General features: G+C 41.8%; 1 protein-coding gene and 1 pseudogene across 1 annotated transcript; one reads left to right on the forward strand and one right to left on the reverse strand.

Moving 5' to 3' along the window:
• LOC139230206 (nuclear factor 7, brain-like) overlaps positions 1-17,617 on the reverse strand; it is a 926,603-nt pseudogene that overhangs the window by 402,586 nt on the left and 506,400 nt on the right.
• On the forward strand, positions 8,806-13,354 carry LOC139230585 (probable G-protein coupled receptor 139). Its single transcript, XM_070862409.1, has 2 exons — positions 8,806-8,875; positions 12,450-13,354. Exons 1-2 carry the CDS (start codon positions 8,806-8,808, stop codon positions 13,352-13,354), a joined length of 975 nt encoding a protein of 324 aa, XP_070718510.1.

Genomic DNA, 17,617 nt, shown 5'->3' on the forward strand with positions numbered 1-17,617 from the left:
CACAAGGTGTGCACGTGCCCTCAAGGGCCAAGCAAGTTCTGGGTGTGCGCATAAGAAGCGCATGTGTGAAAACTTAGAAATTGCGATCTCACAAGAATTTTCTTCAAAGACCCAATGCATCCTTAGTAGAAAGGCACAGTGAATGCCCGTGCAATTCCTATGTCTGGTAAAAGCAGGCGTATGGCCTTCTTTTACCATCGTAAGAGTTTATAAAAGTATGTTTTTACATTAGCATTCATTTATACGTTAAAACTCTGTGCAAGAAGGTAAGTTTATTTTAGCCTCTTTAAAACATGTACAATTTATTTCTCAAAAAATAATATTTTCCTTCAATATTTAATTTACTGTCATTGTAATTAATTTGATTATATGTAACTTTTTTAGAAATTTGAAATCTAGCTGTATTTTTTGGAGTATTCCAGTCCATACCGATAGGAATTCCATATATGCAGGATCCCCTAAGCATCAATGGGGCTTCCCTTCCTTTATGGTTTGGGCTGGCCCATGTGATCCTAGGGGAGCTTGTGAACAGCTTGCGCCCGGGGATACGTGTCCATTTTCCCGCACATAATCGGAAATCCCCAGGACTGCGAATCTCCGTACCTCCCGGATCACCTGGTACCTGAGCATTTTAGTCGCGGATTGGAAGCATTTCCCCGTGGGAATCTTCCAATCACCAAATCAGAGCCAAAGTATCCACTGCAAGTTGAATATTTCCCATCTCACACAGTAAACTCGAGACGCAGCAGGAACCAGCACTGGGAAAGGGGCTTGGCAATAAATGGTGGGGTTGAGATTATTGGGCTGGTGAATTGTAAGTGTTCCTTGCGCTGAGCTCTTGGGTTGTGATCAGGGACTGGGACGTGTGCTACTGTGCAGGGTGAAGAGGTTCCAATGTGAGCTCCTGGCCGCTCGCACCAGCCCTCCAATGTGGAACTCTTCACTCTTGGCCATTCCCCCAGGAGAGGCCCTGTTGCTCTTTGTGAATCCGGGATCCATGTTACACATTCCAGCAGTGCTGGTCTCCGTAAGCAAACCGGAATAACGGGATCCCGGATTCATATTGCACTGTTCACACACACCCAGGGGCTAGCAGTACAAAAATACATAATATATACAAAAAATGTATATCAATCGGCAAAATTGGCTCCGGATGGGCTGAAGCAACAAGGGTTTGCTGAGTTACACCTCGTGGCTGTTACAAATGAGAAAAAGCTCATCATTGGAACTTGCAGAAGCTGGCCCCAGACCAGCCAAAGATCTCCATAACCTGGCTCCAGACCAGCTGAAAATCTCCATAAACTGGCTCCAGACCAGCTGGAAATCTCCATAAACTGGCTCCAGACCAGCTGAAAATCTCCATAACCTGGCTCCAGACCAGCCAAAGATCTCCATAACCTGGCTCCAGACCAGCCAAAGATCTCCATAACCTGGCTCCAGACCAGCCAAAGATCTCCATAACCTGGCTCCAGACCAGCCGAAGATCACCATAACCTGGCTCCAGACCAGCCAAAGATCTCCATAACCTGGCTCCAGACCAGCCAAAGATCTCCATAACCTGGCTCCAGACCAGCCGAAGATCACCATAACCTGGCTCCAGACCAGCCAAAGATCTCAATAACCTGGCTCCAGACCAGATGCTACACCATAACCCAGGGGCACCGAGATAATTTAAGGGCCTCACAATGACTGAACCAACCAGAAGTAGATGTGGAACTATCATTAAGGGATTACTCTGAGATAGGCCTTTGTTTTCAGATAAGGGAACCCATTGTGGGACTTCTTATTGTTGTTAAAAATCCAATGCGGTATCTTTCTGCTATATAATAAATAATTATTTTCATTATAAAGCCAGGGGTTATGTCTGAAGTTGCTTATTAACTAAATGAGTCAATACGTTACATTTATAGAGTAGAGTTTCTGCTGGTTTTATCAGTACAATAAGGGTGAAATTAGCCGAACCACAACTGCTTGTGGAAACTCAAGCATGAGTTTATTTCAAGCACCGAGCGTCCAAGCTGCTTTAAAAGTCATTTTGCCCTAAGCCGGCTGCACCTACAAAACTAGCCCCGCCCCCAAGTGGAATTAATGAGCCTCGCGAGTTTGCGCCGATTGTGTCTGTTCGAGGAGGATGTTCTAATTGAGCTTTTCTCAGGCGTACAGGCACCAGTCGGCACGGTATAGAAGTTTGTGCAGCTAAAAAAAATTACAAAGGAACTGACTAGTGTCCACCAATGAAACTACTCAATGGCTCTGTCTCGTTATTTAAGTTATTTTCAGTGTTTTAATATTCAGAGGGGGCTGTGGCTCACTAACAGCTCAAACTCAGTTCCCAGCTCCAAAATTCATGTGTATGTCCCCCTGATTCCTTTGATTCAGCGAGAGAGTCACTACCTGGTTTTGACCGCAGCAACCACGTGGCCCATACTGGCACCAATCCCACTCTAGAGGGCCATCTTGGCCCAGTCGGTGGCACTCCTGCCTTTGAAGCAGACTTTAGGTGCCACAAATTCTTGGGACGGTGTGTGTCTCAAGCCGATTACCAGACCGGGATGGGTCTGCAATTGGGAATGGACCCTGGATCCATTTTAACTTCTGTCACAGGATTGTGGAAGATGGCAAGATTGTTCATTTTTATAGTCAGCTGCTTTACTGGACACTGTCTGAAACCTGTTAGCTAATATAATATCAATTTCAGAGGCTGCTCGTGTAATACCTTGACAATTGTCACCGGCTTTCTCACCTTGTTATCTACTTTTTCCAAACTTACTCTATTCTTGTCCCCACTTTCCAGACCTTACTCTTACATTGGAGTTCCAATCACCAGCTTATCTCTCATCGTTTACAGCTGCCACGAGACAAAGTCCATTTCAGTTACAGGAGGATCCTATGCAATGCATCAGCCACCCCCTTCTCAACCTAATGTCACTGAAGGAACTATACAGACGAGTAAGTTGATGCATATTAAATGAGGAGGAATGTAGACCGCAAAGCTGGGCATGGTGGAAGTAAAAAAAAATACTTTTATTGCAGAAGTATTATGAATATTGGACATCCTGGAGAGATGGATGCTGGACATCTTGGGGAGTTAAGGGTTAAAATCGTGCATCTTGGAACAACAGTTCTTTCAAGACATACATACTGGTTTTGAAGTATCGCGAGAGGAATGCACAGTGAAAACATTCTTGTGTATCCCTGAGTAACATAAATCACCTGGGCATGATTCCTGAAAGGATTTCAATTTGGCATCGATGGGAATTCTATTGAAACTTAGGAGAGTGCAGGTGACAATCATTGATTAATAGGTTTCCCTTGCAGGTGTTGGTTTATTTGCCTACAGAGAGAATATTATATATTTGATAGCCTGGTCACTACGGGATATTGGAACTATGCAGATTTGATAAGAAATGAACTTATCTGTTAAGATAATTTAAAACACCAAGAATTGCTTGTATGTGATATCAAGTGTGGAGTGCATGCCAGGGGATATCAGAATCACGATAATCGTGACCATCTTGAAGAAAGGGGACAAGTCCAACTGCGGTAATTACAGAGGAGTTTCCCTGCTGCCTGCCACAGGGAAAATAATCACAATAATCCTCCTCAATCGTCTCCTCCCAGTGGATGAAGAGCTCCTCCCAGAGTGGCAATGTGGATTTCGCCCACTGAGGGGCACAACGACCATGATCTTCACTGTGTGACAAATCGAAGAAAAATGTAGGGAGCTGCATCAACCTGTGTACATGGCTTTCTTTGACCTCATAAAGGCCTTCGAGTCTTTGAACCATGAGGGATTATGGAATGTCCTTCCAAAATTCAGCTGTCCTCAAAAAATCCTCACCATCCTCTGCCTGCTTCATGATGACATGCACGCCATGATTCTCACCAACGGATCCACCACAGATCCAAAACACATGCGGACCGGAGTCAAGCAAGACTGTGTCATCGCACCAACGTTCTTCCTCACTGCAATGCTTCACCGCAGCCTCAACAAGCAGCCCGCTAGAGTGGAGTTAATCTACAGGACAAGTGGAAAATTGTTCACCCTACAGTGCCTCCAGTCCAGAACCAAGATTGCTACAACCTCTATCATTGAAGTACAATATGCAGATGACTCTTGCGTTTGTGCACACTCGGAGTCCAAAACTCAAACAATCGGTAACAACTTCACTAAAGCGTACGAGAGGCTGGCCCTCGCATTAAATATCAGTAAGACAAAGGTCCACTACCAATCTATACCCGCCACACTGTACTGCTCCCTGGTTATAAAGATCCACGATGAGACCTTGGAAATTGTGTACCACTTCCCATAACGTGGGAGCCTACGACCAACAAGGGCAGACTTCGATGATGACGTCCAACCGCCTTCAATTTGCCAGTACAGCCTTTAACCACCTGAGGAAAAGTGTGTTCAAAGATCAGGACCTCAAACCTGACACCAAGCTCATGGTCTACAGAGCAGTCATCATATCCGCCCTCCTATATGCTTCAGAGACATGGACTATGTAAAGTAGGCACCTCAAATCACTGGGGAATTACCACCAACGCGGCCTCTACCAATTACTGCAAATTAATTGGCAGGATAGGCGCAAAAACATCAGTGTTCTCTCTTAGGCCAACATCCCCAGCGTCAAGGCATTGGCCACGCTCGACTAGCTCCGTCCGGTGGGCGGGCCACATTGTCCGCATGCCCGACACTAGACTCCTGACACAAGCACTCTATTCCGAGCTATGTCACTGCAGATGAGTCACAGGAGGGACGAGAAAACGCTTCAAGGACACCCTCAAAACCTCCTTGAAAAAATGTAACATCGCCACACTCTTGGGAATCGCTGGCCCAAGACTGCACTAAGTGGAGGAGGAGCATCCGAGAAGGCACTGAATACTTCGAGTCCCTTCACTGGGAGCACACAGAAGCCAAGTACAAGCAGCGGAATGAGTGTACAATAAATCAAGCACCCCATCCACCCGTCCCTCCAAACACTGTCTGCCCCACCTGTATGGAAGCAAGTCATCCTCCACTCCGGGGGACTGCCGAAGAGAGAGGTCTGATTTCGGAATACCAGTCTGTGTGCACATTTTTTATGTTGCACATGAAGCAACTAGCATGTGCTAATGTATGTTAGAAATGCACTGAAGAATGAGTCTCAAACATACTCAGTTACTTGACAACAGTGCGACATGAAATAGTAAATATGGCGCAAGAAGGTGAGAATTTTATTTTTAAAAGGTACTGCCATCAGCTCCATAGTGAAACCATCTTTGTAATCAAGCAATATCGCATTCAACATACTGGTACCTGTCAGAGGAATGGAAATTAATGTAAAGAGGAACATAGACTTTGAATTTCTGAAATTCAGGGTTGAATTCGTTTGAGTTGACAATGAAATTGAGATGACGGCAAGGTAGTGGGAAATAATACTTAGCAAGAATATTTACAAGATGGATACTGTTAAAAGGGGAACTGCAGAATCTTTTAATCCCTGATTTCTTAATATTACGGTACAGTGTAATGTTCTGTGCAATCTATTATAATTTTATTTGTCAGTATCATGATGTACAATATTAACCTAATGAGAAAGGTATATGATACTAATAATATTAAAACCTTAAATATGCCCATGAGTCATCGCCAGGTGCTGTTGGAGATTAAGGTTGATCAGTAGTAATGGTAACAATTATCTTGGATTAATTCTGTCATTTAAAAATCCTAACAGTAAATTACTAATTTTGTATAATCAAACAATTAGAGTTGAAAATGGGGCATCGACCTCTGGAAATTATGAAGATGGGTGACAGTTTAACATATAATTCAGCATCATGGACTGGCATTATACAGAATGCACAGTCAACCTCACTATATGAGCATGCATTATCCGAAATAATAAGTGGTGGATATGTTGGCCATCTGGAGAGCTGTATGTTGGAGATCTTGGGGAGTTGAGGGTTAATAGTCAAACTTCTTTGCATATTGTAGCAACAGTTCTTCCAAGATAAATAAGATGGCTTTGAAATATCGTGTGAGGAATGCAGTTTGTCTTCCAATACGTATATTGTTTATGTAAGGAAACAAGTGACAGTAATGACGTCACCATGAATGACTAAGTATAACTTTAGGGGTTAGGGTAATAGATAACTTTGCCTATGTTTATCAGTTCTATATAGAAAGACAGCAGTTAATAAAGCCTGTTTTTCAGCGAGATTAAGAGTAGTTTCAGGAAATCTTGCTGGAAGGAAATAGCTTTTGAGTAAGCAATTACAACTGTTTAAATGAAGAGATTGTCTTTAAAGGATTTGAGGATAGAAACATCATGAGGTCTTATTTATGACATGCACATGTGACGTAGGCAAAATATGGTGTGTAAAGGAGCAGGTTTTTCAGTAGTTCTTCAGAGAGCTCGAAAGATACAGAAACCAAAAAAGTTGCTCTCTCTGTATACAGTTAGGACGATCACTGTGCTGTACATCAATAAATCTGTTCGTACACTCTACCATCAACTGTCTCTTACTTATTCGCAATGTGTTGTTGTGAAACATAGAAGGACGGAAGTGAATGCCAACATTTACCACTGAAATGATTTGTTGTGACTGATTAGTGAGATTGGTCCAATGTGAGGGAGAAATACCATGGGCTTCCGACATGGTGCTGGTGCTAAAGGGTCACCAGTGAGAATGTGATTCAGATCAAACTGTTGTCATGGAGGCCACTATAATGTTAGGACTGTTAATGTCTAGGGGTTGGAAATTATTCGGGTGAAGTTATTCCTAATCCACTATTGTCGCTTCTCTGCACGACCACGATCCCAGGATTGTCCCCCAAGCTCCGCCTTCTACTCTGGCTCCGTGACATCAGTCTGCTAACCCTGAATTCTTGTGGCATCATCTAGGAACCTCTTTTGGAAGCACTGCCGTGTTTGCAGCTTTGTGCAACATGCAACAGGTCTCTTTGCTAGAGGAGATTATGATGAACGGACCCACAAGCTATCCAGGGACCTGACAGTTGCTCTTACCTGTGGATCAGTAGGAGCAGGAATTCTCCTCTGAGTCGCACAAGGAATCCTTGGATTTCCCCGACCTTGAGCTCCTCCCTTCCCTGACCACTTTTTCCATCCATCCACTTGCCTTGTGCAAGGAAGCGCTTCCTTGATGGTCCCGTGCTGCAGTCTCTTGCCACGTGGTTTTTCTGGCCCGGCAGCAGCTTGCCACCGAGTTGCCGGCAATTTCCGGGAGGTAACACAGCAGGGCATACACTCATTATTTCCGGCCGTTGAAATCGGCGGAGCTTGCCCACTGCTTTTCCTAACCACGCACGTCACTCACTCTCCCACCCTAGAGTTAAAATAGAGCCCAGAAGAGATGTAATTTCCGCTTCTGCTCACGCCCAAATATTACTTGATCTGTCGCTTGTGCCCAGCGTTTCACATCACTAATCATAACTAAAGACATGAAATTCTGAAATGTGTGTGCAGTGAATAAAAAAGAAAGTCTTGCATTGACATAGCGGCTAACACGACCACCGCATGTAAAAAATAAACTTACAGCCAATGAAGTACAACTACTGTTGTAAAGTAAGGAATGCAGCAGCCAACATGCACACAGCAAGCTCCCACAATCGGCAATGTGGTCATGATCAAAGCATTTTTTTTAGTGATGATGATTGAGGGATGAATATTGGCCAGACAGTGGGGAGAACTCCCCTGCTATTCCTCGAAATAGTGGCATGGTATCTTTTAGGCCCAACTGAAAGGGCAAAAATCTAATAGTTTAACGTCCGATACCATAGACGGCAGCTCCGATAGTGGAGAACTCCCTCAGCACTGTCCTGGAGCGGCAGTCTAGATTTTTGTGCTTTAATGTTTTTAAATATTGTCTCCTTTCAATAAAAAATTGTTTAATCATTTCCCAATCAGAGACATTAAATCCAGCGGTTATGGATTAACATTCCAAATAGACTGGCCTCTTCAAAACACGACTAGTTAGATTTCTGTTTCATGAATTGCCAAGCAAAGGCATAGACAAAGACTGATACAACTCCATAAAAATGATATGATGATTTATTTTTACACAGACTGACATGTATGCACAGATACCGTCACTGTTGCCATGAGAACAATTACCAATGAACTTTTACCAACGCGTTTGGCAAAGTGTTTTAGAGGGTTTATTCAAATTACATTCGAATGCTCATCCTGCCCAACTTACTGTTAATCCCTCTTTTAACTCCGCACAAGATCTGTTAATAAGTCAAAAAATCTAACATTTCTGTATATCTGTGGGGCTGCTCATATGTATACAACTGAGTATATGATGTTCTGTGTGTAACTGTATGTTCTTCAATCTCACATGTAGCATTCTTATCTTAATATAAATTATATATGTCATCAATTATAAATGATAGGGTAAATTCTTGACATAACTAAGATCTAGAGAGAGCAAATCCATCACAAATATTTTCCATCAAATGCCTCGCATGAATCTATAAATCAATATCCTCTGCTTCAGAAGTCTTGTATCATGATTGCAGTAATGGAGATGTCGAAATATTTTGCTTGGAACGTATGATAACAATCATATGCTGGAGTCCTGAATCTATCAAAGGATAATATCATTCCCAAAATATCTCGGATCAGTAGCAGTAAATATGATTGGACCTAATGTTTTTTAAAATGACAGGAGCTAATGAGATTGATTGTGTAATGCTCATGTGTCACTGGAGGTTTGTCTCAGGTATAAATAAGAGCTTAGTTTGAAAGCAAAAATTTGTCTCTTCATAACAGTTACAGGCAACGTCACTTCTCTCCGACTATGGGACCGCCAGTAATCATACAGATAGAAAACATTTACTATCCGATTCTTGCAATAGTTGGTCTTCCTGGTAAGCCGCTTATAATCAGTTAATGCTCATCTTTAACAGTGCTTCACTGTGTCAATATTGCTGCTGTCGGTGTAATGATATTATCTCTGTTGTGAGATGTTTGATTTGCAGAGAATGATTGCTGGCATCAAACAAATAACTCAAAATATCTCCAAGTTTCTGTGATATTGTTAATGTAACAACCTGAGAGGAAGCACAGTTTACTTTGCCGATATAATTTCAGTAGTTTATTGGAAATGCCTCGGTCCTGATACTCAGTCTTGTAGTTCTGTGTCCGGAACAAGTATTATTATCAGATCGCGTCGTCAAACCAGCAATCCTTAAAGGGATTCCTGGCGCTGCTCAGGAAAAGGCAACTAAATTTCTTTGTTATATTTTGTGACCGCGGGAGAAACAAGAGATTGTCCCGGGCCCACAAGAACACGCTGGCCTGCTGTTACTATATTGTAGCCTCCGTGCGTCTGCATTCCACCTGCAGGCCTAACCATTTGACAGATTAGCACCGGAGCCGACTTATTTCCCCCTTTTCCAACAGGGAGTAGCTCCGGGCACCCTTCTCGATGCAGCAGCTTGTAAACAAGGCTGAGAGCAGCGCCTCATCTGCAATTTCTTGTGTGCAGAACCCATTTTTAGAGCAACTTGCGGTTTTCGGTGTATTTATACTATAACTATAATTAAAGTCTATAGTGTAAAATTTGGTGTTCACCACCTCGTCATTTTGAATCACTTTGCTAGGGCACAGAGTGGTGCGGACGAGTCAATGAAAATGTAATTTGGGTAAAATGGGACGCCAATTCGCTATCACTAGATTTACACCACTGCCCAAGATCAATTTCACGCCCAAGGTCAATAATTTTCCGAGTTGGGACTGGAGCAATGCGTTTTCTCACTATTACTGGCCATGGAAATCAGTGGGTATTTGTGTTGATGCCAGGCAAGTTCATTGAATGCTGGCAACTACTGGGTAATAGAGCTTATGGAGGAACCTGATGTGCTCGATACTGTAACTGTATGATATATCATGTTTTTAGTGTTCTGATGTCACAAAGCAAAATGAGACCAGTGCTACAAAAGCGTGTCCAGCTACTGCTGCACTGTTTTACTTCTAAACCAAGTGGTGATTTATCCGATAACCATGGGACATATTTTAGCCTTTATATCGGGGGTTTTCTGTCCTGCCTGAGTCAAGCACAAAAAGCCAATTCCTCTGTGGAGGATAGGCTTCCTCCAAACTTGCGGATTTCCTCTGTTACTATTATTGCAAGACATTCGGGCGGGTTTTGTCAACACCTGCGGTCATAGGTCCCATATTTTCCTTTCTATATACAGGGATAGAACTGCGCTACCGATCTGCCTCTCATTCCATGACTGATGCGCAGTTCCATTGACTTCTATTGAATATCAAGCGAGGTATATTACAGGCGATGCGCAACCTCCTGTTCAGTGCTGTTGTCCAAAACCTATTTCTACACCACGAATGTCGGCCGATGTTTAATGCATAGGCAGCAAAGACTACCATCTATCCCAAGTTTGCTGAGCATGGCTGAAGTAGAGTGACCACAATTAAATTCCCACTGGTCTTCTCCGGATGTCCCACCACAGCTTCGATAGACAATCTTTGTAATACGGGAGAAACTGTATGAAGAGTTGAATGTACCACAGGAGCTCGGCCGATCCCTCCCCAGTAATTGCATTCAATAATGTTACTGCAGACACTAGACCGCTGATGCTGGAGTAATTTCCAACTTCAACAATGGGATGAAAGACAGACGGGGTTTACAATGGGCAGGTCGCCCGTTCTTCACATTATGGGCTGAAGGTGAAAAGTTCCCTCTTTGCTGGTCCTATCGGGCCATTCGATAAACCAAGAGATAAATATTTCAAATCAATAAAAGACTTTAATCCATCTGTTGTGTGTGTTTTTCTTAATGTTTCTTTTTTACGAAAACTGGAGGAAAGAGAAATACCCCATCACACATCAAGCACAGACAGATGATAGACAAACTGGGACATGGTCATTATATAGGATGTCCGTACAGTCACAACTGCTATGTCTGTACAATCTAAAGTTCCCAAAGTTTATGGTTCCACTCATGACATAGATTTGGATTTGAGACAGAACCTATTGCTTTTTACATTATTTGGTTCAGGCTTGATGCTGAAGTACCGTTTTTATGTCGTCAAATTGGGGACAATCGTTCTTTTGTCGAAAAGGCAAGGACCTGAAATGTTAATTTTGTTTCTCTCTCCACAGAAGCTGCCTAACCTGTTGAGTTTTTCCAGCATTTTCTGCTTTTACTTCCGATTTCCTGCATGCACAGTGGTTTCCTTTTGACAATAATTATACTTGGATTGAAATACATATTTTGAAATAGATATAGGATATTTGTTGAGAAATTATTTAAGGAGAGCTACCCATGTAGCAGCATCTATCTGGGGCTGACAGACTTGGGCGGAATGGCACTGTTATACGCACCTCCGATATTCAGCTCCATTAGTCGAAGAAACTGGACATCGAGCGGGCAGATAATGGGCGGCCAGGGAATTACCACCCAAGGCAATCCTGGTCCTGTTTGCGAAGCACAGTCATTCTTCTAACAGCCCCGGTTCATATAAATAGCTATTGCACATTATTAATAAATTAAATTTCTAATTCTCTTTAAATGTGTGCACCTGAGGCGAACCAGCGTCCACATTTTTAATAATAACTGATAAAACATAAAATGCCCTCTGCCATCGTCAGACCCCACATATTTCTCGGCAATTTCCCGGCCGCTTTTATTTATACGATTCTGGTGGTAAATAGTTGAGGCAAAGCCAAAATGAAATGTATGTCATTATATTGTGCACATGAAACAATTAGTATCACTGAGAAATCTTCCTTTCCTGGTCACTTGTGGAGGAAAAGCAAGGAAAAAAATTTCACCTGCTTCCACAAGACTAAACGATAGAATGTTGTGGTCAGAATCGTGTTGTCACACAGAAACCTGTAATGTGTCATACCTGTGGATATTTGAAAAGACAGATTTTAGTCTACCTTTTCAAATTGACGTTTGTCTTAAAACTGGTAAGGGGAGTTCGGCCGCACACTATTATCGGTGACTGGTTCCACAACGCCGGTTTACTCCAGGAAGGAGAGTTGGGAAGCTATTCCATGATGTGTATGGAAGGACAGGAATAAGCAAATCGGCCGGCCTTTTGGCTTTTTTCACCTAGCCGGACATTCCTTTCTGTTGAAGTGAATGGAAATTAAAATTGCGCAGATTCAATTGCGGCCACCAGTCAGAAAAACCCATTTTTGCTCAGGTGTAAAGTTGAATAACCAACCATGTCAGTCACTGCAGCGTTTTTTCTCTTGTGAATTAACGCAGAATAAGCTAACGGCAGATATCCACAAATATATTTACGTGCTGAGAATTACAAGGCTAATCTCATAGATTGGGGGAAATAGAGAAGAGAGAGAGAGAGATTTGAGTGATAAGATAACTTTCCATGAATTTCAGACAAAGAACTGTCGACTGATCACCCTGACAGAATCAAGAGAATTAATAATTCAATTTTCGCTTTTTTGCAGCTAATTTGCTGACAATTATCATTCTCTCCCGAAGAAAGTGCGGACTCTCCCAATGCATTACCCGTTACCTGGTGGCCATGGCAGCGGCTGATCTAATGGTCCTGATATTTAATGTAATTCTGTATGAGATTAACGATGCTTATTTTCCATATTCATTCCTGAACTATACTCCTATTTGTAGTCTCAATCATGCCCTGTTTTATGCATCCATTGATTGCTCTGTCTGGCTAACTGTGGCTTTCACATTTGATCGATTTGTCGCTATTTCTTACCAAACATTGCGAGCAAAATATTGCAGAGAGAAAACTGCAGCTGTGGTGATAGCAGTGGTGTGTTTCATAAGTTTCTTTGAAAATATACCTCTGTACTTTGCATATGAACCTCGGGAAATAATTGACAATATCCCATGGTCCTGCTATGTAAAAACAAGCTGCTACACGTCAACCATATGGATAGCATTTTTGTGGTTGGAAACCATATTATCCCCATTTGCGCCATTTGTGTTGATCGTGCTGCTCAACGCCCTGACCATCAGGCACATTGTACTGGCCAATAGAGTGAGGAGTGGTCTCCGAGGAAACAACAGTGCTGGGAATCGCAATGATCCAGAGATGGTGAACCGAAGGAAATCCATCATTTTACTGCTTGCTATCTCAAGTAATTTTATACTATTATGGTTGGTAAATTTCATAGTTTTCATATGTGTGCTATTTACAGATACTCAATTTATGGAATCAAATTACAATGATTCTTTCACCATTGCGGAAAAATCCGGGTATATGTTGATATGTTTGAGTACTTGCACAAACACGTTTATATATGCAGTGTCGCAGAGCAAATTCAGAGAGGAATTGAAGATTGTGATTAAGCGTCCCCTGGCAGACATTATCAACTTAGTCAAATAAGTAAAATGATCCACAGAACTAAAATTGAACTGCATCCATCGGAAGAGTGCAGAAGTTGTTCAGTTGACATCTACATACAATAATATCCAAAGGAAATGGAAGCTGCCATCTGTTTCCCATATTCGATGTCATACTGTAACAGATCAAAACGCTTGGGATATTATTAACTTTTGCCGATAGTGTAAGACAGGCGATGTCGGATGTGGATAAACATAAGAATTTTGATGATGTGAAATTAAATCAATTTGACAAACATATATGTTGTTTTAACTGATCTCAACCCAACACTGGTGTCCTTAACATATCCCTCAATTCCTACTCTCGTCAGTAACACATGTCGTTATCTGTTGAAACAGCCAGCTATTGCCCTAAACGTGTTAATTCTGTAAATTATTCCCAGGGCGTTTTATTCTTTCTGTGATTAGGACCTTCCTGACCTGCCATGTTGTTCCCAAGTTGCCAATTTACAACTTTTTTTCACAATTTATATTAACGATTTAGACTTTGGAATCCAAAACACACTTTCTAAATTGCCTGACAAAGCCAAATTGTGGGGAGTGGATAGTCACTATAGAGGGCAAATTTAACAGATTACAAGAGGACATTAACACACTTGCAGGTTTGGCAAATAATTGACAAATGAATTTTAACATAGATAAGTGTGAGGTATTACCGTTTGGTAATAAATATTAGGTGGTCACATATGACTTGGAAAATAAGCATCAGATTGGGTAAGAGGAGAAAAGGGATCTGAATGTACAAAATACAAAAATCACTAAAAGTTCTGCCGCATGTCATTGAGGCCATAACAAAAGCAAACCAAGCACTCGGATTTATTTCTAGAGGAATAGAATTCACAAGTGCAGAGGCTATGCTAAACGTATATTGAATATTGATTAGACTAAACCTTGAGTAATGTGTACAGTTTTGGTCGTCATATAAGCTATATATAGAGGCACTGCAGAGTGTGGAAATATATAATGTTGATACCATAATTGCAGGTTATACAGACAGAAAAGGGTCTGTTTCCTCTTGAAAGGAGAAGCCTGATTAGAGGTCTTTGAAACTATGACAAGTTTTGACAGAGTAGATACAGGGAGAGTGTTTTCACTTGTGGGCAAGGTAGAAACTAGAGGCCATAAATATAAGTTAGTCACCAAGAAATCAAATAGGGACTTCCGAAGAAATGTCTTTACCCAGAGAGTGGTGAGAATGAGAAACTCACTGTCACAAGGAGCAGTTGAGGCGAAGAGTATATATGCATTACCGGACAAGTTAGATAATCATATGAGGGAGAAATGTGTAGAGGGTTACGCTGATGAAAGGTGGCTCATGTGGACTATAAATGCCAGCTTGCACTGGTTGTGCCGAATGGTCTATGTCTGCGCTGTGTATTCTATGTCATTCAATGTCATGCCAGAGTTCAGAGCTCTAGTCAGCACTAAAGACAAGCCAAAACTGAGACGTGTTGTTACAGTGGAAATGAATCTGGCTAGAGACATCAAATTGAAGTCAACAAAATAGGAGTTCGACTCACTCCATAGCTAGTGAGGCACCATTTTAATGTTGACATATTTTGGCTCCTTCCACTCAAATTTGCCTTCCTTGATCCACAAATATATGGATTAAATCAGCCAACTACATCAGTTCTCAGTCCACATGCATTCGCTTTACAACCAGGTTGTTCACTTCATAAAATATTATTTTTCCCCTTAATTTTTTTCGGAACAAAGGCACAAACAAAAGGAAAGAAACCCCATCAGATTCGATGTTTCCTTTTGCTCAGAATGATAGATCTGCACAGTAAACATCATTACTGTCATGTCATCAATGAAATTCCCATAATGATGCAGTTTGATCAATCGATATATGAGACATATTTGCCCTTCCTATTTGAAATCATGCAAATGAAAACACACAAAAAATCTCCTTTTTTTACAGAATCACTTAAAACAACTCCCATCAAACTTTCCCAACAAACACACTTCAGGAGGGGCCGCGAATATCAATTCGGAGAGGGAAACGGAGTTGTTTCCCAAAATACTCCAAGGGAGCTCTGACCAATTGTAATGGCTGAAATTGCTGCCTTGACTGGGATCAGCGCCCTCAGTTCCAATTAGTGATGTAACTTTTGAAACAAGTTGGGATAGGACTTTCTAATGTTTATGGAAGTCGCGTTCCATTAGCATGAAGTGAGCAATCTACCTTTCATATACAACACTGTCAGCTCTTCGCGTCACTCGAGCAACACCCCTTGCCATTCCCAGCATCTGCTGCTCTCAGAATCGTAATCCTTTCCGGGATCAAACTCGGGACTGGAATGTGATTTCTGGCAAGTGTAGGAGGAGGAACTGTCTGAGCCCATGGGTGAGAGTGGGAGGATCCCAGGATCTGACAGCGCTTCAGTTGTTGGCCATGATGTGAAATGAACTGTTTCTGGATTCTCTCCATAGATTCTGACGTCAGCAATTCTCATTCCTTCTTGGAAGTGACGAATTTTTATGACTTTAACAAAAAATGACTGCTTAAAAAGGCAAATATTGAATAAATACATAATCGCTCAACGTATTTTATTTCACCCATTTAATCAAAAACTTTTATCAACAATAAAGACTGTTTTAAGAACTGTACAGACAATGGTCATGTAAAACAATAAACTGAACAATGTAAGCGACACAGGGAGCGAGTGATTTAAGCAGGGAACTTTCCCTGAGCCGGATTATCTTTCTTACCTAATAAAATAACTTGAAACTATCTTCCTGATCAATTAACTTCAGAAATGTTTTTACATTGATTTTGTTTCAACGAGTGAGTTATACACAGGGTAAAACTCACTTCAACAGATTTTGTACTGACGCGCCAGGCTAGAAACTGATGGCTTGACCCACTGCCTGTTTCCCGCCCCACCTGAGTATAATGGAGTACAATGGGGCGGCTGGTCCCACCCCGTCACGTCACCACTGGGCGTGTTGGGTTAAAATTAATTAAATATTAAAATATCAAATTTGAATGGAAACAAAAGCACAGCTGCTGCAATCACTCAATTGGACATTAATTATTTTATAATGTCTACTATGATGCGAGAATCTGGGACTAACCTGCCACAGTTGCTGACACACAGGCTTATCCCAAAGAGCTAACTTATCCTTGGTGTCGGTGTAAAATGGACGGAATAGAATTGACATCCCATTAGGCGTCACATTCCATTAACTTCAACGAAATTCAAAATCGGGCGTTGTGTGTCATGGGGACTAATTCGATATTTGCCATTTTACTCTATTCCCAGAAGTTAAAATTACCCCAAGGATTTGATTGGGTGAATTTGAATTAGACAGAAGTAAAACGCAGGCAAAAGATAACTAGCTGTCCCTTTTACACTCTGCCCCATTTCCTGTTCCTTGACTTCAATGAAAACTACAACTAGCGGGTATAAAAGTGTCGGCGGTTCTTGTTTTCGGCCGAATATGAACATTCAGCCAATTGGTTGTTTCTTGTTGCTTTGAAGCTCCATTTCATTTATTGCTTATTTTCTAAAATGGCCAGCGCATTTCTTTGAAAGGGGTAGCTAATGTAGCCTGAATAACGCCACAGTGGTTTTGTTTTTCTGTGGTAACCACGGTTGGTGACCTGGAATACATCAGGAAACAAAAAATAGTTGACCTGTCTCCTAAGTCAAGATGAGAAGTAATTCCTTGTAAGGAGTTACTGCCTACAAAGAGAATTTCCGGTGTTCAGCAAGGAAGAGACTTTGATAATCTTTGTAACAATTCCGTTTAAAGTGCCAAAGGGTACCAGCAGAATGAGTTAAGTGGTAACCATAAAAACATAGAAACATACAAAATATGTGCAGGAGTAGGCCATTCGGCCCTTCGAGCCTGCACCACCATTCAATATGATCATGGCTGATCATTCCTTCAGTACCCCTTTCCTGCTTTCTCTACATACCCCTTGATCCATTTAGCCATAGGGCCATATCTAATTCCCTCTTGAATATATCCAATGAACTTGCATCAACAACTCTCTGCGGCAGAGAATTCCACAGATTAACAACTCTCTGAGTGAAGAAGTTTCTCCTCCTCGCAGTCCTAAATGGCCTACCCCTTATCCTAAGACTGTGTCCCCTGGTTCTGGACTTCCCCAACATCGGGAACATGCTTCCCGCATCTAACCTGTCCAGTCCCGTCAGAATCTTATATGTTTCTATGAGATGCCCTCTCATCCTTCTAAACTCCAGTGTATAAAGGCCCAGTTGATCCAGTCTCT

This window comes from Pristiophorus japonicus, chromosome 19 (assembly GCF_044704955.1).
Source record: "Pristiophorus japonicus isolate sPriJap1 chromosome 19, sPriJap1.hap1, whole genome shotgun sequence".
Taxonomy (NCBI): Eukaryota; Metazoa; Chordata; class Chondrichthyes; family Pristiophoridae; genus Pristiophorus; species Pristiophorus japonicus.

Bases quoted from the DNA above. Each gene is read 5' to 3' on its own strand.
- LOC139230585 (XM_070862409.1), top strand. From the start codon at position 8,806: ATGGGACCGCCAGTAATCATACAGATAGAAAACATTTACTATCCGATT. The intron at 8,876-12,449 runs GTAAGCCGCTTA...GCTTTTTTGCAG, and splicing joins TGCAATAGTTGGTCTTCCTG to CTAATTTGCTGACAATTATC.